Source organism: Camelus ferus, chromosome 7, assembly GCF_009834535.1.
Source record: "Camelus ferus isolate YT-003-E chromosome 7, BCGSAC_Cfer_1.0, whole genome shotgun sequence".
Taxonomy (NCBI): domain Eukaryota; kingdom Metazoa; phylum Chordata; class Mammalia; order Artiodactyla; family Camelidae; genus Camelus; species Camelus ferus.
In genome coordinates this window covers 52,519,454-52,543,239 of record NC_045702.1, presented here as the reverse complement: position 1 = coordinate 52,543,239, position 23,786 = coordinate 52,519,454, and the positions used below count along the sequence as shown (strand labels likewise).

Below are 23,786 nucleotides of genomic sequence, written 5' to 3'. Positions count from 1 at the left end.
GTTTTTGAAGATCTTGATGGTTTCTAAGAGTTCTGGCCAGGTATTTTGTAGAATGTCACTGTGTTTGGTTTGACTGATTTTTTTTCCCTGATGGTTAGACAGGGGTTAGTGTTTTGGGAGGAAGATCACAGAGGTGAAGTGCCACCTTCATCACATCATATTGAGGATATACAGTATCAGCACGACTCACCACTGCTGATGTTGCCCCTGATTGCTTGCTGAAGCAGTGTTTGTTGGTATAAAGTACATACTTTTTTCTCCTTTCCACGTTGTACTCTTTGCAAGGACGTCACTATGCACAGCCTACAGTTAGGTTGTGGGAAGTAAATTCCACTTCCTTGAGGGGTGCGTCTCTACATAAATTATTTCAAATTCCTTTCCAAGGGCGAGATTCGTCTGTTCTCCCCCTTCATTGATGTAGTTTAACCAGCACTTTCCTTCACAAAACAATTTGTTATGTCTTCTCATGTCACTAATGAAAAGATTTGCATCATTATTTAATTAGCTGCCTAACATCCACTATATGTGTGTATCATTTACTTTTATCATTTTCTTACTAATTGCCATTTAAATTATCTTCCTTTTAACTACTACAAACACCGCAATAAATATTAAGGAACTTGAGAAACTCATGGGAACTGCCATGCCACAGATGTGAGCTGAGTTTAGAGAATGTCAAAAGTTGTAAAAAGATGGACTATCTCAGAGCTGGAGACACATGAAAATATCTAAGTAATCATCTCTGTGACGCAGCACTAGAGGCCACTTACAGAATAAATATTGAGGGACTGGGATAATCTCAAATTCATAACTGCATCTCAACCAGACAATGAAAAGTGCTTTTCTTTTGGGTTCCCACACAAAGACGTTCCAGAGAGTTCTAGTCATCACCAATGCAAGATTTGGAAGCACCAATGATTCAGACTCAATTTGATAGTTAATTGTTTGTAGCCCAGAAATCCTAAATTAAATTACAGTCTTTCTTATAACCCTGAGTGTCTGTGTCTAAGACTCCAGAATGAGGAAGAAAGATGTGTCCATGGCTACCCTGTGGGCACAGGATTGCCAGCATCTCAGGCAGAGGTAGGGAGCTGTCCACAGTAGATGTTTCCTAAACTCAAACAAGTGACTCTCATAAGTGAGTATCGTCAATGGGTCGGGATGAATGGCTTAAATCACTCCAATCTGAGTTTCTCCCAGAGCTATCCCAGGATACAGGTTGAAGAGAGTGCTTACTTAGTTACCTCTCTTCTTACAGAGAAGGCCACAGGTGGGGTTGCAACAGGCATTTGTAACCCTTAGAAAAGGGAGATTCATTGATCATGCCTGGATAGACTGAAACATCGAGGCTTAAAGAAAATGTGATATTTAACTTAGTTGGTGTGAAGGGAACATTTGTTGACGGGCTGCAACCCTAAGACTTTCCTTGGTAGCTGAACACATTGTCTTTTGAAAGTTACAGTGGGAGAGACCCAGGAGAGCTGCCCAAACCCCAGTCCCAGTATTGTAGGAATGGACTTTGAGGGCTCAAAAAGTTGAATGTGTCAGTGCCTCCACAGGCTGGAGAGATGAATGATGCTTATCTAGAATCCTGAATGGGTGGAGAGGAACAGACAGATGAGGTGCTGGGGAAGAGGGTGGTACTCTGATGTCTTTCCTGCCTTTGCATTCAAACATAAGCTTACCGGTAAAGGTATCATATCTGAAACCACTTACTATCATGATTGAGAGACACAGATAACTAGACAAGAAGAAAATCTCAAAGATAAGGCTTCTGAAATAATTAGATCCCATTTTATCTGCTTACAAGGTATAATATTTATTTGTAGCTTCTCTTATTTTATATATATATATATATATATACACACTTACTAAATTTGATTTTTCACCCAGTTCTGCTGAATAAAATTCCTTAGATCACTCAAGAAAGGCCAAATGCATGCAAAGGAGCTCATTTAAAGGATACTCTTATATAGATTTTAAAAACACAAAAACAAAAATAAAAAACCAAGAAATAGCATGGCATATCTTATTTTATAGAAAGGGATAAAGTGTCATCTATTTTTATGAAGTAAAGAAATAAAAGTCTCTTGGACTTTTATATGGTATTGACTCTAAACATTTTTAAAGCCACAATGAGGGGAAAGAGTACAGCTTAGTGGTGGAGTGCACACTTAGCACGCACGAGGTCCTGGGTTTGATCCCCAGTAACTCCACTAAAAAAACATAAATAAATAAGTAAACCTAATTACCTCCCCCCACCAAAAAAAAAAAAGCCACATTGATTTCTTACAGCAATATGAGTAAGATCTCTCCCCTATAGCACAGGTTGAAATTAAGCTATATATCTGGCCCATTGATTATGACTCCAAGATTCAAAACGACTCTATGACTAGCATGGGCAAAGGAATGTAACTATAACATAATTAAAATTTATAAGTGAAATATAAAATATATAAATGAAAATTACTAAATTGTACTTATGATTACAGAATCATAACCATGTGAAATAAATATGGTCATAAGAAATGCGACAAGGGATGAAAAAAAAGTTGGGAGTTCAAGTTTGCAAAGTTCTTTATTTTGCATAACAGAGACAATAGATACTATATAATTCTGAAAATGCAGTTTAAGGAAAAATATGGTTAATATGATCTTCACATTTTCCCCCTTACGTTTAGTGGGATCTATCTTTAGGAATTAATATCTTTTAGGGTAAAGAAGCATTGATTTAAAGCTCAGTAATTTCTTTGGCTTTATTTCAGTTTCTTTTAATTTTGTACATGTCATGTTAATTTTAATACATTTAAATTTTTAAAATATCATGAAGTGTACCTTATTTATATCTGTGTTCATAGATGTAAGAAGTCTGAAATGCTGTTTGTAAAATATTAAGGACCAGTGTTCCTCAACAGCAGCATTTGAGGGATTGTTACTTCTTTTTTAGTCTTTTTAAAAATCCTTCTATGTATTTCTTGATTTTCTAGAATTAATATTTGCTCCCAAACACAGAGAAGTATATGTGTATGAATAGACACATGTACCACACCTTTTGTATATACACATCCATAAATATGTGAATATATAAAGTCTAGGAAAATCGTTAACACTGTTTTCCTGGGAGGAGGGGAGTGGTATTAGGGGAGGGCAAAACGGAACGATCACTTTTTAATCGCTATATACTATTTACATTTAATCATGTATTACTTTTGTAATTTTAAATGGCTAACTTTTAATCAAGAAAAGAGAGAAGTTAAATTTTAGGAAGAGTACTTTTCTCCATCACATGCTTGATTTTCTTACATTGGTAAAAGCTCAAAGAAAAATGATACGATATTTGGTAAAGTCTGCAATCCAGCTTAATGTAGAGACAATGTGTACCTTACAAGCTGTTTTATAAAACTGAGGTCCTTCCTTGAAGCTCTGTGTCCTGTGCCTCCACGGAGACATCTAGCGTTCCTTTAGACACGAAATGCCCAAGGTAGGCCTAGTACATCCGGATGGACTTGACTGAAGAGAGGTTTGAGTAGCAGTTACATAGTAACATGTTTTATTGGCCAAATGTGCTTTTGCCCAAGTGACAAACAGATTTGGAAAAGTCTAGCTAAAATATTCCTTAAATATTTTTAAGAAAGGATATTCACATATTGAATCAATTAAATTGTTTTAGAAAATCTTTTTTTATGTGTCATTGATGCATGATAGAAAAAAAATCTTCTCTTTAGAGCCTGATAACAGTACACCTGAACTTAAGTCAAACTTAGCTCTTTTCTTTCACTAGAAGACGCTCAATTGTTCTTTTGAATCATGAGCATATTACCTAGAGTGCATGAGTTTTAAATAGGCAATTATATTTGCAATCACAACTACTGCTTTAAAAGAAGTCTATGATTTTAAAAACTCATATAAATGTGTTTTCAGACAATTAGAGGATGATGTCATTAAAATGATTACTCTTATACATTCTTAATTTTTAATATAAATTGGGGTTTTAAATTTAATCAATCCGTTTTTATTTGCCTTCAGAAAACATACACACACATATTCTCCTGTTTTCCAATAGATGTCAGTATCAAAAAAGAAAAGAGCTAGTCTAGTGCTTGAATGTAACTGCCTGCAGTACAGAGAACAGGATTCTTCCCCCTTTTTTCTGGTTCCGTGTACCCAGACTGCTATAGCCAGTATAAGCGATCAAATGAGAGACGATAGTTTTAAAACACAAAATGGTTATTGTTTGTTTTGGGGGGGAGGGGATTCATGTCCTTAGTGCATGCAGGAATTATGGTACTTAAAGTAGAAGAAATACTAAGGAAACATCCAAGTGCCTTCTGGATAGTCCCTATTTCCCTTCTTTCTTTGTTTTCTTTTATGCTTGTTCTCTTCTCTATATAAGACCTAATTTCTCTTTAGTTTCAAATTCCAGTGTTAATTCACAAAGATTTTTCTGTTCAAAAAAGGAGTTTCTATATTCTACTCTTTTAAAAATTCTCCAGAATATAAAGTCAAAAAAAAAAATTCTGTAAGATTAAAATTCATTAAAGCATTTCTTTTATATTCATATTATAGTACAACTTACTTTATTATCTTTAAAAATGCCTCCAAAGAAGTCATCATTGTATTCACTGTTAATCTTCAGTGTACCCCTTTGTTGATTTTTAACTAATTTTATCAGACTCTCTTTCAGAAAAATAAATGTAAACTAAAAGGTACGATGCATTTAAATTAGAAAAGCTAAGGTCTTTCAGTTTCCTTGCTTTTTTTTTTTTTTTTTGGCAGTAAACCCATTGGGTCTCAACTTCATCCTAACTTTTTGGCATTTTGCTGAAAAGGCTTCTTATGAATATTTTTCTGTTTCTGGTAGGTGAATGAATGAGGCCTAGGATTTGTGAGTATGCCTGACATCTCCCAAACCACACACTCTGGCCCCTGTACGATCCACAGCTCTAGGATAAGCAGTTCTTTCATGAAAGACAGCAGGGCTTCCGCCTTATGACTGCCAGTCTGCACCCCAAGAAGGCTGCCCCTCCATGTGCGCAGGTGTGAACACTGAGGGGTGAAGGCAGATGATGTGTCTGAAATTTAATCGTGGCCAGGGCTAGAACTTTCTTTTTGAAGATTAGAGCCCAAGAGCCTGTTCACTAGGGCTCTTAACCAAAGATGAAGAGTGACAACCATAACGTATAAAGAATATGTGTCTTGTTTTCTACGAGAATAAGGTTAATAGAATTTCAATACCACTGCACTTAAGAGACTTATTAAATTGGCCTAGAATCAAAATTAATTAAGCAGTTTCCCAAAGTTTGTGGTACGTGTTCTTCCTGTCCCGTCTAAGTATAGCTCTGCCCTTTGTAATTTTCATAACTCTGTATACCTGATTTTTAATTGTCCTCATACACAAGTTAATTAATGGGCAAGATGTCCAGTCCCACACACTGTGGACTAAAACCAACCAACCCATCAAACTCATCTGTGAGCACTTACAGGTATGTATATCAATATTCTTGTGACTCTCAATACCTTGGCCATTACGGTTGGAGAGTCCCCTCTTTGTTTGGAAAAGTCAGCTCTGGGGCTGGTTATTTTTCTCTAATACTCTGTTGGTAATTTGCCACTTGGTAAAACTGGCTTCATGAATTCCAGAAAGCATTTGGTTCCCAACAATACAAAGGACCGTTGCAAGCATTTTTGGTCAGTAGTGATTGAATGCAGACTGCGGGGTTGTTTGCCTAGACCACATTACTCTTTGCAACGTTTATTTGGTAGTCGCGTATTACTTTCTGATGGTAATCATTTGCATTTTCAAAGCTCCTTTTGCGCCTGATTTTTTTTTTTTTTTTTTTTTTTACAAGGAATTGACTCAGAATTCATCTTTGTCTTCACTGTGCTTCCCTCTGGCTAGAGAGACCTGCAGCTCCTGGAGTTTTCCTTACCCATCTTAATAAATGGCTGCAAAGGACCAGGAGGAAGAAACCCACGAAAACCACCCAGCTTAGGCTCTACAGGGGGTGATGGGCAAAGGAGAATGCTTTCATTTTCCATACTCACAGCAAAAAAAAAAAAAAAAAAAAGGAAGGGGGTGCTATGAACTCTATTTAACCGCCATATTTTAAAAATGTTTTTCACATGAATGTTATTGCTCTTAGATTTCTTATACAAGGGAAAAGGTAAACTAAAATTTAGGCCATTCAGTTGGGTGATTGGGCCTAACTCCCAGTTTTTCTTTTAGTGTCTGCTGCCTCCGCCCCCACACGCTTCTGTCTCTCCACTTCTGGTGGTCTAAGGCATAGTCTGCAGATGTTTCTCCCACACAGTGGAAACATTCCCCGATGTGTCTGTACACGTCCAGGCTCTGCTCATATGGGAAAAGGAAAAATTGGAGAGAAATAATGAATTTCTGGATTGGCCTTATTTCCTTTTGTGCCTTTCAAAAGCGCTGAAATAGAGAAAAATTACAGTAGACCTATTCACCTTTCCCACACTGCTAGCTACAGAAATGGGTTCTAGAAAGTCATTGTCTTACTTTTAAAAAGTAAATAGTAAATAAACAATCGTATCATACCATCCTCCAGAAGTCTCAAGAGACTCCAGGTTAGAAAACTTTTATAATTTTGTTCAAATTTTATTTTTTTAAAATAAGAGTTATTATAAATGATGTATACTTAGAAAATTCAAGTATCTGTTTTATCCCACATAAAGCATATGGATTGCATCCTGTAGTTTTCAGATAATTTTGATAGAGATACTCTCCCCTGTTTACACAGTGGACTTTGGGCCAGCACTCCGAAAAGGCAGGACTCACAGACAACAAAAGGAAACAACTCCTTTAATCTTCTCTACCCCGCATCCATTCTTTCTGTAAAGCCAACTGTTTCTTTGCTCTTGAATGACATCTTGAGCAGCATCCATCATTTAGCTGAGTTCCCTTTGAATGTGTAACTCCTTTAGTTGTCTTAGTCATAAAAATACTCTCAGTTCAAAAGTTAACATGCCAATATCTATGTCCGAAAAACAACTTTATCAGAGGTTCTTCCTCTCCTGTGCCTGCCTCCCTCCCAATTTGGACTGCTGCAGGTGAGAAGTGTGTGTGTGTGTGTGTGTGTGTGTGTGTGTTGTGTAAGGGGGTATTGGGGGTTTGGTCTTGGAATTTCTTTACTCTGATTGTTAGGCAGCTAGATAGAAATGAGCACCAGGCAAAGGGAGAGGAAGGGGCAGGGCGCAACCAATAAAATAACAGTACGCTTGCACTCGGGATGGGGGCTCCAGAAACTCTTCCTCTTCCTAAATGAGGGCCAGCAAAGAAGCTGGCTAGGATTGACCACTGTGGCTGCACAGTAAAGGATCTGGCTTAACCTGACCCAATGCTCATCTTAATGTAATTAACATTGCAGCTTAAGCCCCCTCCCGCAGGTTTCTCTGTTAAAAACAAAATGTAGAAAAGAGATAGCGTGCCTGAGCACAAGGAACGTGAGCTGTCAGTCAGCCTGAGCACTCAAAGGGCCTGAGCTGTGAATCAGTCAATCGTGAAAACGCCCCCAAAGCCAGGATATGAGAACAGGAAACACAAAGGAGCAGCGCCATTTTTCCTCTCTTGGATTGTCCAGCCCCCAATTCTCAGGGGTGCACTATATTTTACTACCTTTTTACTTCGCTAATAAAATCTTCTGTTTATATCACGCTTTCTGTCTCCAGGTTAGAAATACATTTTTGGGGGGTGACTAACAACTGAAGTAACTTTTATCCCCCTCCTCCTGGTAATGTGATCACATCGCTCTCTCTCCTGAAGTCCAGAGCTTAGTCATGGTTGAAACAGAAGAGGCAGAAAAGAGCTCTCCTGGCTGCCACTGATTTCCTGGTCTTTCCCCTACACTCTAGGGGGTGGGGAGTTGAGGCTAACTACCCACTAGGACCTCTCGGGCCGATTCCCAACAGGGAACCCTAGCAAACTAACACTGTTTGTATGACTGGACCTCTCACCTTGGCAGATCTTTATCCATAGTCTCAGGTTTGCAGTAAGGGGTTAAGACTTGATGTTGGGCTGCACCACGCAGGCCTGCAAGGCCTGTATTTGCCCAGCTTCAAGACCAAAGTAAAAGCTGGGAGTCAGCAACAGAGACATCAGTGGTTTAAATGGATGGGCGATCCTATGTGTCTAAAGCAAGGTCATTCTGATGGCACAGTGAGAAGAGAGTAAAAAGAAGCAGGTTAGGGAGACAAATTAGGAGGATATTGTAAGAAGAAGAAATGGTAATGACTTAAACCGAAGTGGTGGCAGGTGGAAGGGATGTGAGAAGCAATGAAGTTCTGAATATATTTTGAGGGTCATCCAACATATTTTGCTGGAGGCTTGTTGGGTAGGGAATGAGAGAAAAAGAGCCTATGATAATTCTACAGTTTCTGGCCTGAGCACTGAGAAATGCTCACAACCAAGATGCAAAGGACTGGGAAAGACACGGGGTCACACCCAACAGGAGCATAGTTATCAATACCTGAAGGACGCCTTTTAACTGTCTAACCTGACAGCCAGCATAGCATAGTTATAGGGGATAACAATATGGATTCTAGAACCAGGATGCTCAGGTTCAAATCCTGACAGTGCCACTACTGGTCATATGAACTCATGTAAAGTGCTCAATCTCTCACTCAGTTTCCTAGCTGAAAAGCAAGAACAGTACTATCGACCTCATAAGGTTATTCTGAAGATTACATGAGTTAAAACACGTCAAATACTAAGAATAGTATCATGTACATAGTAAATGCTGGGTAAGATTATTTTTCTTTTACTATGATTGAAGAGGCGATGTCAAAGGATAAGAGTCTGTAATAAGAGGAATAATTATGGGCTAACGATACATACTTGGGGGTTTCAGCCTAGGGTGGTGTTAGTGCCATGAGATTAAACGATGGCACCTAGAGGGTGAGTGTAGACAGTTAAGAATGCTCGAGGATTGAGTCCCAAACCCTGCAACGCTGAAACGATTAGAGGAGGGGGAGATAAGAAAACCCAGCAAGAGGGGTCCATGAGTTCAGAGAAATACTAGGTGAGCGAATTGTCCCGTAAAAGGAGGGAAGAAAGTATTTGAAGAAGGACAGTGGGATAAGTGTCAGTGCTGCTGAGAAGTCATGTAAAGCAATGGCCTTGAACTGGCCGTTGGACTTAAGAGCAGGGGCATTGGGCTGACTTTGGTAACAACAATTTTAGTGAAGCAGTGAGGAAATTCCCAACTAGAGTATGTCCCTGGGAGAACGGAAGGAGAGAAATGAGAAACAATGATTATGGACAACTCTTTGAAGGAAATTTGAGGTAAAGTAATGAAGACAAGTAGGACTACTAAGAGCAAAGGAGGGATGAAATTAAAGCTTTTTTTTAAAGCTGGGGGAATACAGCATTTTTTGCATGCTGACAGGAATGATGCTGTAAGCAGAGGAACACTGAGAATTGCTGAAGCAGATGGGAACCGGGCCTCAGGCACAGCGGTTTAGCTTTACAAGAGCATGAGCAGCTCATTAACAGAAACAGGTTTGGGTGGTAGGTTAGATGGGTGAAGTTCTCTTTGACGGCGTCCATTTTTGTTTGTTTGATCTCAGTAAAAAAAAAAAAGGGAACAAGAACAAGGTCATCAGCCAATACTGAGGGCATGTTGACAGTCTGAGGAGTATGACCCAGTCAGTCATCAAAGTGTGTGGAAGAGTAAATAGGGCTGGGGACATATAGCATGATTGCTGGACAGAGTTAAGAGCTTGCTTGAGGTATGTAATCACGAAGAGGTGAAACCAGTTTCATGATTGTGCACTTTTCTCTATCCACATTCAGCTACAAGAGCACAAAATACAGGAGAACTGCAGTTAGACCTAATCTTTTCTGTGACTTAGTAAAACTCAAAGAGTGATTATAATGATTGACCATGAAATTCAATCATCTAAGACAGTTAAGTAAATACATAAGAAAGGGAGGCACATGGAAAGGTGGGAAGGGATACCCCAGTGGGGCAGATGTTGGCTGTGGAGTACCAGAGATAGTGAGCTGGAAAGAGAGATGCAGTGGTGAGTGGGAGGTCTGAAGTTGAAACTATGGTGGAATTACAGTTACTGTAATGACAACATGACTCACGTAAAGAGGGCAACACAATCTTTGCGGCAAGGAGATCAAGGACCTGAGATGCCAGGTTAATAGAAAAATCATTTAAGTGGATACTGAATTACTGAGAATTACAAGAGTATTGGAGAAAACAGTGAGCCACCAGCAAAAGTCTTTAAGGAATTAGAGGAGTGATCTAGAGAGTGGTAAAAACTGCCACAAGGAAAGTGACCTATATTATTAAAGGGATTTACAAGCAGGGGTTTACATGACTTCCTCACAGAGAGACAATGCCAACTGATTTTGATATTTCTTTAGGATTTTTTATTTCATTCTCAAAGGCCTATGAAGATAAAATCTCATTTTCTATAATTTTTAAAGCCTCCATTCCATCAGAGAGCTGGAAGGAAACTCAACTCTGCTGCTGAATTTGTCAACTAATAAAATAGCAAGCAGCAAATGCCTCTCTGTATCAGCACCATCTACAGCACTTCCCCATCTTCCACGTTCTCTGGGGGCTCATGAGGATACAGAGTTGTGACAGTCAATTTCAAATTATCAACATGTCCAAAGAAAGCTAATTTTTATATAACCATTGCCTCATATGTTTCAGGACAGAGAGGTAAGGACAGAAAAAAGCCATTTCTTGTTGCATATTTTAAGCTGATAGGTTACATTTCTAAAAAAGTTATAGCAATCCCTTAAATAAATGTTTACCATTCACATTTAATAATAGATTTTAAACCTGCATGTTTTCCTGATACTGTAAGCAATTTCCTCTTGTGTTCTGGGACTTTCCCTGGTGTTCCAAGAGTCTGACCACACTTACCTGTATAAGATAACCTGAATTTCCTGAGATCTTTGTGTAGTCCCTGTACCCAAGGTTTCCAAGGGCTTTACGCAGTGAGCAGTTGTTTCTTTTTAATTTCAGAGGAAATATTCATTGAATTGAGATTTTTTTTTGCTCCAAAAAAAAAAAAAGTCCGAAGAAATAATTTATTAACTAGTAAGTCAACTTGTGGTGGCCATGATAAACACACAGAATGTAAACTAGACCATACTTCATGTAAAACTATTTTAACTTAACTAGTAGAAAACATCAGAGTGGGAGAAGTAATGGAAGGAACAGAATAAAACACAGAGAACAAAGACAAGACAATAGGCATTAAAAAGAAAAGCATGTCTGAAAAATAAGAATGAGACTGTGTAAACTGTTCTAGGATTGTTAAATGGATGAAGGAGATTTTACTTTTCACATTATAATTTTACAGCTCCCTTATCTTCTTTAGAAGGCTGTCCCCGACCAACTTGATTCTAATTAACATTCTCTGAAATAAAATGTCATTAATGTATTATTGATCTAAGTCCAGATTTGATCATAGTTTTAAAAGAAATGTAGTTTTACTACTTTAAAATATGTAAGTAATTTGGATTAGCTGTTCATTGGAAGGTTAGAGTTACAAGGGACTACAAGACATAATCTATGCCAGTGCTCACATTTTTTCAGTGAAAAACATAAGACAATATATGACGAGACTGGGTTTTGAGGCTTGTGTTCTAAAGACCCACTCCGCCACTTTCTATCTCTGTTCAGGATCACATGGCTAGTAAGTGGCTAAACTGGCACGAGTATCTAAACGCAGGTCATAGTCTCATTTTCTACAACCAAGCAAAATTCATCTTTGAGGGCTTGGTTAATGGATTATTTACTGTAAGTGTGTTAACAACTCAGGCATTTCTTTGTAGGAAAGGTTATTTTTAATAGTTTAAATGTGGTCCTAGGTTTTGATGAAAATATGGCATAGTATTCATACTTTAAAGTAATAGAAAAAGAATAGTTTCTTTACAGAGAGTGGAAAAGAAAATTTTAGATCAGTTGAGAATAAGTGATTACAAGTGCAAAAGGAAGCTTGTGAAACAACAAAAACAGTGCAGGAGGACAAGATCTCTTGCTAAATATTAGAGGACATATGACCCTTTCTTTAGAGAAGAAATTTTTACACTTTAGGGTAAAAAGAATTCCCCTGAGGAGTGATTTATATATGTAGGAGCTAGAACCTGTCTCCTGAGGCCCAGATTCCTAAAGTCTGAGATGAAGCCCTGGAGGTAACAGGTATTTTGACAACAACAACAACAACAAAAGACAGGCCAATCCAAAAATGGGCAGCAATTCCTAAACAAGCAATTCTCCAATGAACACATACAAATGGACAATAGGCACATGAAAAAATGCTCAATATCACTAATCATCAGAGAAATGCAAATCAAAACTATAATGAGGTATCACCTCACACCAGTCAGAATGGCCATCATTAAGAAGTCCACAAATGATAAATGCTGGAGAGGGTGTGGAGAAAAGGGAACCCTCCTACACTGCTGGTGGGAATGTAGTTTGGTGCAGCCATTATGGAAAACAGTATGAGGATTCCTCAAAAAATTAAAAATAGACTTACCATATGACCCAGCAATCCCACTCCTGGGTATGTATCAGAGGGAACTCTAATTCAAAAAGATACATGCACCCCAATGCTCATAGCAGCACTATTTACAATAGCCAAGACATGGAGGTAACCTAAATGTCCATCAACAGATGACTGGATCAAGAAGCTGCAGTATATTTATACAATGGAATACTACTCAGCCATAAAAAAGAGTAAAACAATGCCATTTGCAGCAGCATGGATGGAATTACAGATCATCATTCTAAGAGCAGTAAGCCAAAAAGAGAAAGAAAAATATCATATGATATCACTCATATGTGGAATCTAAAAATGTAAGAAAGAAAAGGACACTATGAACTCATCTACAAAACAGAAATAGACTCTCAGACATAGTTAACAATCTTATGGTTACCGGGGAAAGAGGGTGGGAAGGGATAAATTTGGGAGTTTGAGATTTGCAAATGTTAGCCACTGTATATAAAAATAGATTTAAAAAAACAACTTTCTTCTGTGTAGCATAGGGAACTATATTAGATATCTTGTAATAACCTTTAATGAAAAAGAATATGAAAATGAATATACGTATGTATATGCATGACTGGGACATTGGTTGCTGTACACTAGAAATTGACACATTGAAACTGTACTTCAATAAAAATTATCACTTAGTAAGTGGTTATAAACACTAATGCATTAATTCTTGTATTTACTAAGTTAATATATTTAGAATTTAAAATACGAAAAAAATTTAACTTCATTTCCAGCACTTCAAAATAGGACACATCACATTAGTGTTAAAGAATGTGGAAGAATTTTCTGTCTTCAGGATAATTATCAGTGGATTATACATGGTTTATTGATAGAGTGACTGTCTAAATTACTGGCCAAACAAGATCTCTCTCTCCCTTTTACTCATTTACACACGCACAAACATATGTATGCATACACATACACACACAGCCCTACAGCCCTATTAAACAAGAATTTATTCGAATATATTGCAGACTTACGTAGTAGTATATTTAAAACTATTTCCCAAAATAAAATTCTTTCAAAGAATAACAAACCATGTGATCAAAGCAAATAAAAAAAAACCCTCCATAATGATTATCTAGATTCTAGAATATTAAAAAAAACCAAACAGAATAATTACTTTTTTTTTTTTAATGAGGGGAGGTAAACAGGTTTGTTTGTTTGCTCGTTTATTTAATGGAGGTACTGGGAATTGAACCCAGGACCTCATGCATACCAGGTAGGCAGTCTACCACTGAGCTATACCCTCCCCTGTCAGAGTGAATATTCTTGATAAATATTAACTACTTTAATCAGTTTTTTAACCACTTATATTGCTAATAGCATGCCAATGGTATTTTTCTGAAGATTTTCCCCAATATAGCCTTATTATTTTGAAATTTCCCATAAAATTACCTTTATTCGTATTCAAAGTTTCATATTATGATTAATACATTCAAAAGTGTTGGGACTTGCAACTGACTCTGGTCTGTACAACATTTTTAATTGTGAAAATACTCTTTACTAGGTAGCTGGTAAGCTCAGAAAAATATGGCAAATGAAATATTTTCTTTCCTTTTTTTCTTACTGAAAATGTAAATCTTGAAGTCCAATAAGTATAACAAATCTTGTATTTTTGCCTCCATTCAGAATAACTTACTTGAAATATATTTTACAAAACTCATCAAATAATTTGTCTTTATTATTTATTTTTCATCAAGTTTACATGCTTCAAATTATAGTTTTTTTCTATTTTGTTTCTTTTTGGTACATAACATAAATTTATCTATTTAAAAACAGAAGCTTCATCAATAGGTTTTTTTGAATCCTCACAAATAAAGATATGCTAGAGCTTAAGTATAAGATTTCAAAATTAAGTTTCATGTGAGGTTTGAACTCTTAAAATTTTATTTGTTCAGATCTTCCCTACTTTCACAGGGATAAATTCCAATACCCTCCTGTTTAGAAGCTCTGTCTTTACTAAGTGAGATTTCCTAACAGCATCAATGCTGCAGTTTTGTCACTCTATTCATGGATACTTGCCTAAGGATTCCCATCTAGTCTGGGACAAAATGCAACCGAGTTTAGCTGACTCTACCAAATGCAATCATGCTGCTGCAGGGCACAGGCTGGCCTTGCTCTTCAAAGGCTCGCACATTTCTAAAATCTGTCTGCTCTCAGGCTGCAGAGCACACTGTCGTGTTCATGTATCCTTCTGTACTGAACGTCATCTTCACAACAGACAATTTTCTAGATAATTTATAGTAACTCTGTATACATTTTTTTCAATTCTAACAATTTGAATACTATTACTAATTACGTGTCTAACACAAATGGTTTCAAGCAGTTTCTCTGCCATCAGTTTTTTAACTTAGAAAGAACACTACTTTTATCACTACTCTGTACTCCACTAAAATTTATATTCAAAATACCAACACAAAACAGAAACAATTCTATCTCGAATATTAAAGTTTTTAATTAGCATGGTAGTATCAGATGTTTCACAGTTGGCAGGAAGAGCTATTCAAAACTGCCTTGATTCCACGAATTGGATGAAAATAATGGCCTATCGTTGGTGTTAGCTGATTTTCCATTTACAGCATCAGATGACACTGAGATAAACTGACAGCTTTTAACTGACTGAAGTCCTTCAGCTAATGAAGTCAACACATTATGAGCTATTGCTTCACTTTCTGTTTGTGCACAAGAAAACTTACAATAGAAAAGGAAGTGCACCTATTAGAGCCTTTTAATCTAGATGAAGTCAGGTTCCAGAAAGTGCATTCACCTTCTACAGTTGCATATGTTAAATTGTCACCTTTGAGCACAGTCTTCTTAAAATGAGTACTGTCTTTTAAAACAGATACTGCGGCTTCGTTAGCAAATTTATTTCTTCTAGGTTTCACATGACCAGTGACCTCACTAAGCTTTTCTCCACCTTGTGAATAGCACAGATTCATAAACATTTTATGCAAATTATATACTTAGCATGAATTTTCTGGAAAAAAGCAATACTTAATTCATCACTAAATATGCACTTATTAATTTTTGACTTATTAATGCCAATTAGCAGCCCAATGATTTTGTTCTTGCAGAGGATTGCATAGGCCAAGGTAAGGCTTCTTAGAGCGCCAGGTGGCTGCCAGATGCCATTGTTAAACAGTCTCCCCACATCTCCTGCCTAGAAGGAATTAGCCATCCTTACCACTGATTGTCTTGGCACGCATCATTTTACCAGCAAAGTAGAATGCATGCTGGGCACTGTTCCTGAAAGGGTGATGTTAGTTGTATTTTGTCCAAATAGGGCAGAGTGAACAGAAACCATTGCATATGGACGTCTTTCCTATTTAACTTTGTGTTCATGTGAGGACTGCCCTCACCGCACCTCCATCTTTCACATTACCACAAGAAAACCCGGAAAAAGCTGAAAGTACAAAAATGATGTCTGCCAAACCTCACCCAGTACATTTTAATTCTGCTATTAATAATACTTTACTAAAAGTGAAAAATCAAGGGCAAACATAAACAGAGCCCATGGCACCAATATTTTTTAATCATGTCTCCTTTGCCTGCTAGACTTCCCTCCTCTCCCCATCTCACTGATGCCGACCGAGGCTTTAAACTTTTAGCCTTCTTTTCAGGTTTGTAAGTATATGCAAAATGACCTCATGCTAAAGTGATACTCTTCCTTGGGTGGCATTATCTAAATATCCATGCTTACTTAATCATTATCATTCCTTTCTTTTAATTTGCTTGAGAAACAGTATTCCCTTTGTATGTCTTTCCTACATTTTTCTGAAACTTGAGGGAAGGAGCTAGAGAAGTTTTCTTTCATTCTAGTTTCATTATGGCCTTAACAGAACCTTGAAGAATACGGATTCTCTGACACTGCTTAAATCTCACTAAATCAGAATTCTAATGTTCCTACCAGGAATTTGCATTTTTACAAAGATCAAGAGAGAATCTTGACCCATAAAGACAAAGGCTTCTTTCTATTTTCAGTAACATAAAGCTATGCAAGTTAGACTTGGATTTATTGCTGCTAAAACAAAAGAACACACCCAAGGAATGAACTGATGATTCATTCACTTGTGATTGATGGCTACTGGCAAGGCTGGAATCGTTGGAAATTCTGACTAAGAGGTGTTAGACTTGCAGAATTCCAAAAAGAAGACACAACCCACAAGAGACAACCATCAATGCTTGTTTGTTTGCCTTTTTGTGCTAGTAATTTTTTTCTAATTGAGCCTTTGGCAAGGGAGGAGTTATCTGTCATGCTATTGAGAAGAAAAGGTGGTAGATTAGAGTGAGATTTGAAAAAATACCACAGTAATAAATAGAACATTGTTAAATTTACTTTCACTGAGGTAGGTTTAAGATGGAGCCTAATCTCCACAGGGCTGCTGAAAATCATGTCATGAAAAATGTTTTTAAGTTTCTGAAATCCAAACTAGCCTTTGTGTTTTCTGTTTTTCCTTGGGATTCTGGAAGCTATGATTACAGAAAATAGAGAAGGAGGCATAAAAAAAGGAACTGATTTTCTAACTACCGTTGCTCTCCTTAATAAATTGCACAGCACACCTTAAAGAATTCCACTCAATGTTTGTCTTGCCAATTGCACACTAAATGAATGAATTATATACTATCAGTAAATTGAAATGTGAGACCCTCTAACAAACATTAACACAAGTTGGTAATGTTAAATACAACAAGAGTTCAGATACTTCAGTCATTAACTGAATTTCAGATACTCAATTACAGAACCACATAGTTCAGAAAAATCATGGCCATGAGATGATTAGATTAAGTTTAATAAAAATAATTAGAAAGAACAAGATGAAGGGGAAGTAAATGACACAATAACAGAGCTAGAGAAATGAGCAATTTTATCCAATCGAATCAAGTACAGGAATGGATTTCTTTCAGACAATCCTATATGACAATCCTATAAAATAACCTAGGGTCTTGTCACTCTTAGAAAGATCAGACATTCTGTACTCATTCATATAGTCAACTATTCCATCATGTAACTAAACTACTTCTTCTCTGAACTTTATTTTGCACCTTGGAGTATCGACTTGAATAGGAAGTTCTCCGAACTTAAACTCTCGAGCCTATAATTCTAAAGGCTTGCCTTGGATATCTGACATCATGGAACAAAGAAAAACATCATGGACTTCAACATCAGAATTTAGAGGTGTTAAATTTTCTTCTAACTACCGACTAAGCATGATAGGCCTGAACAAAGTTTTAACCTCTCTTAGCCTCAAAATTCTCTTTGTGAAATGGTGTTAACAACACTTATAGTCAACAAACGAATGTGTCTTTCTTCTCTCTAGTCTTCCTTGTGGTAGACTAGCAAGCCTGAGACTATTCACAATTATTTGCAAAACTGGTTTGCATCTCCCCATTAGAAATGCTGAGTAAACGATGAGCCCTAGTTTTGGTGCTTTTCTCTTGAAAGAATGAGAGAGAGAGAGAGGGAGAGAGAGAGAGAAAGAGAAAGAGAGAGACGTAAAGTGCTTCCAGTCAAAAGTAAGCATAAATTACATGGCATAACTCAAGATTAATTTACAACATTAATAATAGTTATATGATCTGTCATCATGTATTAGAGCTTGGCAAGAGGAAACTGGATGAACAATTAACAAGGTTGGAGGTGAAAAATAAAGTGCCCTGGGTAATGCACACAGGCCCTGGGAACCCTCCCTATCTGGCAATCACGTCTACTTTCAAAGGCCTGAAAATTCCTACCCTGAAAATGGCTGCGTTTCTTTAAAAAAAAAAATCATTTACAATCATAGTGAGGGTAACTAAGAGAGAAAACAAAGAATGGATAAATCTGAGTAGACTCTAAGAAAACTAAACTTCACCGTCAAAATATATTTTATCCGTTTTGAATTCTTTATTTCCGATTAAGCTCACTTTTAGGCCTCTCCTATAAAATTATATATATTCAAGCACATATACTTGTTTATACATGACTCGTGGGGAAACCAATAAACTGTTCTAACATATTAGAAACCTGCTCTCAGGTTTGTGAAACCTCTCTTTTCATTACTGTTCTTGAAGACTGTAACCTATAGACAGAGTCATTAGGATGTAGAATATGGGTATTCTGCTGTAAATTTGGCAATTTCAAACCAGCAGAGGGCTCCCTTCTTTAAAGTGATTCTATATATGCAAAGTCCAGCAAGCACTGTTGGTAAGGGACAAGAGTAAGGTCTAATACTTGCTATGAGCTCAAATATTTGCTGTAACTCTGTGTTAAATTAAGAAAGTATAAAAAGATGAATGAAGCAAAGCCAAGTCTCTACTTCTGACGCTTGAGATATAATTTGCTAATGTTTCCATCATGCAAAATGTAATCTCCCTCTGCTTTTCCAGTTTGCAAAATAAATGTGCTTCAATTCTGCGTCATGAGTTCACAAAGACACCTGCAGATGGATTCTTTTACTAGTTCCACAACTTTTCTCTGTTCAAAGCTTAAGAAGCATATATTAAAAATAAGTTAACCAACTGCTCAGTCTCTTTAAACCAGCAATGAATACAGACAAAGCTCAATGAAGGATCACATCCATTGTTTTAGTGCTTATAATGTTGGTTACTTAAATTGAGAGTTTAAATCTAAGAAATATTGGAAGAAGGAAAGAAAAGAATTCCAATTGTTTTCAGGCCTCCCTCCTTTGAAACTTTCCCTTCTTATCTCTGTCAGTTCCCTCTTACTGAAATACTTGGCAGATTTTTACAACCTCAATGAAAAATGTACACACAATGCCTGGTGCAATTTTATTTAGAGAGTCTTATTAATACTGTGACAATTTAAAATAATGCAGAGTTACTGAATGCTCCTCAATCTGCCAAAACAAACTGACCAAACATATTAGACATATGTATCACAAATTTATCTGCTGAATAAACGAATTCTGACAAATTCTGTTCATTTTCATTTAAGTGATGTCATTGTCTGTAATGTCACTCCTTAGGTTCAAGGTTTTCAAAAGGAAACAAAACCTTAGGCAGATAACTCATGTAATACAGTTTTATGGCAACAACTATGTATCTAAGCACAAATTAAGCCAACAGCAAAGGAAAAATTATCAAATCAATGCAAATGAAATCTTCATTCTTTTTACTGTTTTGAAAATCTCTCCCTTCTTTTTCTCATATTCATTGGTTTGGTTTAGATGCTACCAATGGACATAACATCATTATATTTGAAATCATTTGCTTTCAACCCTAGCAACACAGGAAAGTGACTGCAGCTGACTTTTAATTTTAATAGAGAATAATAAGTGTGGACAGCAAGCAAGAGTAAATATATTTACCTTTCATTAAAGAAGTGGTTCATATAATCATTTTATAAGAGAGTTCTATTTCCATAGGCAGCAGTAATGTATTACAGTTGTGGAGAAAAGATTGAGAGAATTGTGTACAAACTTAAGTTATTTCCAAGGGCCTGAGGCAAGTTGTTTCACACTTCTTACTCCCCAGAAAGCAACGCAGATGGAAAAGAAAATCTGAAGAAATAAAATACAAAGAGGAAGAACAATTAAAATTGAATCAATACTTTTGTTCGGCTGAGTTTGAAATACGCTTCTAGGGGAAAATAAATATACATATTTAAAGCAGATAAATTATTCAAATTGAATCTAGCAGTTGTTCACTGATAGAACTTCGCCAACCCAGCTTAAAACACGTTATGTAAAGATGAGAGTAGGAGTAAAAAGTTTTGTTTCTGTGGGTTTAAAACAAATATCCTCACAAACCTGCGTTATTTCTAGGGATGGGGCTATGTAAGTTAGACACTGAACAAAACAGAACTTTTTTCTGGCAGTTGGGTACATTGCATGTTGTACGTACTGTATTAAATGATCTCATTATTTATATAGTTTAAGAAGCCTTTGGAAAAGGAGAAGTAAAAACATTAATAAGGAAACAGTCTGAGGCAATGTGATCTAGCATATTATGAACTTCATCCAACATGAATTAAATTCTAAACACTGCTGACTTGACTTCTCAGTCTTTTGATCTTATCAAGTGTTAAAAATGTAACTGCAAAATTCTCTTTAAAATTGAAGACATACTAACACATAATAGGCAGCGTAGGAATTCACTGAGCTTACTCCTTTGCTTTCAATTAGCACCAAACATTCCCAGTAAATCACCAAAATTTAGCCAAAGAAAACTATTGATTTCTACTGGTTCTAGCAAGAATGATAATACAGCTATCCTCAGACAGAATGCACAGGTTGCAGATTTTTTTCACTGTGTGTAACCTAAATGCCACAGTGACATAAACACACGTATCTTCTGCTTCTCCAGAGGTAAAGTTTAGGCAGTGGTCATAGTCTTTACATCATCAGAGCTTTCCGATGTCAACCCGCCCCTCTACCTAAGCACTAAAATTAAGCTACAGGATTGCTTTTAGGATCTCCATTTTAAGAGTTACTAGTATGATGAAGAAAACTGCCCCAGCAGCGGGGGATACTGGGATAGCTGTGAAAGAGTTTCCACTATTTTTTTTACTGTGCAAACGTCCTCTTCAAACTATTAAAATATGACCACTGAAAGATCCATTAAAGTACACAAAGAAACACATATAAGTAATAAGATGGCGGCATGGGGAATGTTCTGGGGTGACACACTAAGGTGATGCCAAGGCCATTAACCAAGGCCAGTCATTCATTCACAGAAAACACCCTGAACCGTGGTGAGTTTGCTATTAAAACCTGGATATGAAAACAACACCAACAATAACAATAGCAAAACCCTCTGAAATCCTGATATTTAGATTAGATGATTGTTCAGTTTCACGTGAACTTTCTAGTCCTTTCTAGAGAGCCATTATCCTTCACATTAGCTAATCTGATAGTTTTCCTCAAATCCATGCATTCCTTTCAGCCTATAACAACCAAATATAAAAAAAAAATGCCAAAAATAAAACCATAAGTTACATTGAAGCAGGAGTCAAGAATAATATTAACATTCTGGCATTGCCTCAGAAATCAAATACAATATATTTAAAGGCTGGTTTTGATTTTGTTTCTTTTAACCTTAATTCAAGTAAAATGACCTCATGGCATTTCTCATGGTGGTGCCAAGCAAAGTAGTAGCAAGATAAGGGAGTATTTGTGAAAGTAAATAGATTGTGTGATGTATTTCATTTGTATATGAAGATGGGTTAATGTTGACAGAGATGGATAGCTGTCCAGTGGGATAGAGATGATAAATCTGCGATATCAGGATAAATAGTTTAATTTGGATCCATAATATTCATTGAGCAACTAACAGAGACCTTGTGTTGTGCAAGGCACTGGTATCTGAACTATATTTGGCAATAGAGGTTTTGATTGGTTTTGAATCTAGTGTCTAGGGTCACGAGGATTATTTTATTGATTGATGCCTTGGGATTATGATTTCTGTGAAACCTCTCAAACTGTACAAATTTTGTATGTCATAAGTCTCTTCACCCCTCCACCCCACCCACTAGACTACCCATACCTCCATCTGGGATCCCAGAAATATTAAGAAGTTCTGATCTAACAATGGAGTGAAAAAGATCACGGTTCAGTCCATGCCTTTGCTGTTAATTCACCACCTCACAACTAAACCCACTTTTGAAATTATAATTCAAGTCCTATTTCCCTAAGGATCTATCCCTTACTAGAACACAAGGATTTGTCATTTCCAATAATCTAAAACACTTTCAGTGTCTTATCAAAAAATGAAATGCTGCATACTTTGTACTTTTGCTTCTCTGCTTTTGGATATTTTGTTTTTTCAGGCCCCTCCAAACACATGGGGGAGAAAAGTTGAAGCAAAGGGGTCAGACTCAGATACAATATTAATGCACAGGGAGACCCTTGCTTAGGTGGGCCATTGTCTTAGTGTCCTTTACTGGGTTATCATGTTTTATTCTCATGGCCAACCTTGGAGAATCAGTATCCACGGTACTGATGAGACAATGGGGACTTAGAATTTATGTGGTTTACCAAGAAATCACAAAACTGCTAAATATCAGATCTAGTATGGCATTTTTTGTTTACTTCATATCCCCCAGAAAATCAAACTACACATCCAGGGAAGTCAGTTCAGACAATATGAAAGTCAATATTGAATTCATTTTCCCTTTTTAAGCAATCATGTGTATTTCTTTTGCCAATAACTGCTAGGTCTCTAAGACCTTTTCTCAATAGATATTTTAAGCATACTGGAGTTTTTCTATATAATGAAATCCAGATTGGCATAGGATCATAGAAATTAAACACAGTGAATATGCTCTTCTCAAAATATACATGACCTTGAAATAGACAACCTATTTTTTAGAAAATAGTCAAGAACAAGAAAACAGATTTGCTTTTATATTTCTGAGTGTGTGTATATATATCTATAATAGATCTAAATATATATTTCTTATATAATTTAAGCTAGAAAAATTTTTTAATGTGGACTCAATATGATCACTTGATTATTACAGCCATTCTATTTAACATTTTCCCTTGTCCCACATTTCTCTTGATTTTTATATTAGGCTGTTCATTTTAGTTCTCCATAGTTGATCAGATTAAATGCATCATTTGAGATTATTGTTCATTACCATATTTCTCAATCAACTGTTTAATGAAGGCAGGAGAATTACTACTTGGGCTAGTGTAAGAATAAATGGCAATCATAGCGGGTTTTTAACAATATTCTTGTCTAGTCTATGGACATGATGTTTCTGGATATGTACAAACTCAATGAACACTTATTTTATTCTACGTCTGGGCAAGTGCCATGATTTTAACAGCTGGATTCAAAATATGAAACAGAGGAAGTTCACTCTTGGTGTCAAGCCCTCACTGTGCTAACACATCGTTAGTGGCCCTTGTCCTCAGGCTATTTCCTTGACTTTCCAGGGCCCTCGACTCTGATGCCTGAACTCTGGCCCGTGCAGATGCTCCCCACATTTCCTCCACCCCTTTCCAAAAAGTTCATCAGTTGGCAGGTGGCTAATCTGAGCCACTAACCCATAATAAAACACCAGTGGGAACTGATGTGTTATTCTGCTGCTCCTCCCAGTTATGTCTGCGTTTCAAGAGGCCTTATTAATAATGGCTCCAGCTATGAGTGAATCACACGTCTCATATTAAAGGAGAGAGAACAGTATCTGAAGAGGCATTTGTGTGCATGTGGCACCTTTTCAAACTGTTGGTTACAAATTACAAAGCTGGTGAGTTTTCCTTAAACCTGTGGACATATCTCTCTCTGTTGGT

The 23,786-nt window shown here is 36.8% G+C and overlaps 1 protein-coding gene and 1 non-coding gene across 4 annotated transcripts in view; both read right to left on the bottom strand.

The window, feature by feature from the left end:
• Window positions 1-13,726: 13,726 nt before the first annotated feature.
• On the bottom strand, window positions 13,727-13,798 carry TRNAT-GGU. The gene has a single exon. It is a non-coding gene; the product is annotated as a tRNA-Thr (tRNA).
• A 3,523-nt stretch (window positions 13,799-17,321) lies between these two features.
• The window catches only part of AGMO (alkylglycerol monooxygenase), a 316,482-nt gene continuing 310,017 nt past the window's right edge, over window positions 17,322-23,786 (bottom strand). For all 3 annotated transcript variants that reach the window (XM_032483918.1, XM_032483919.1, XM_032483920.1), the window contains one exon: window positions 17,322-20,048. In XM_032483918.1, the coding sequence (XP_032339809.1) occupies window positions 19,974-20,048 (75 nt within the window). In that variant the 3' untranslated portion in view covers window positions 17,322-19,973. The remainder of the gene's footprint in view (window positions 20,049-23,786) is intronic.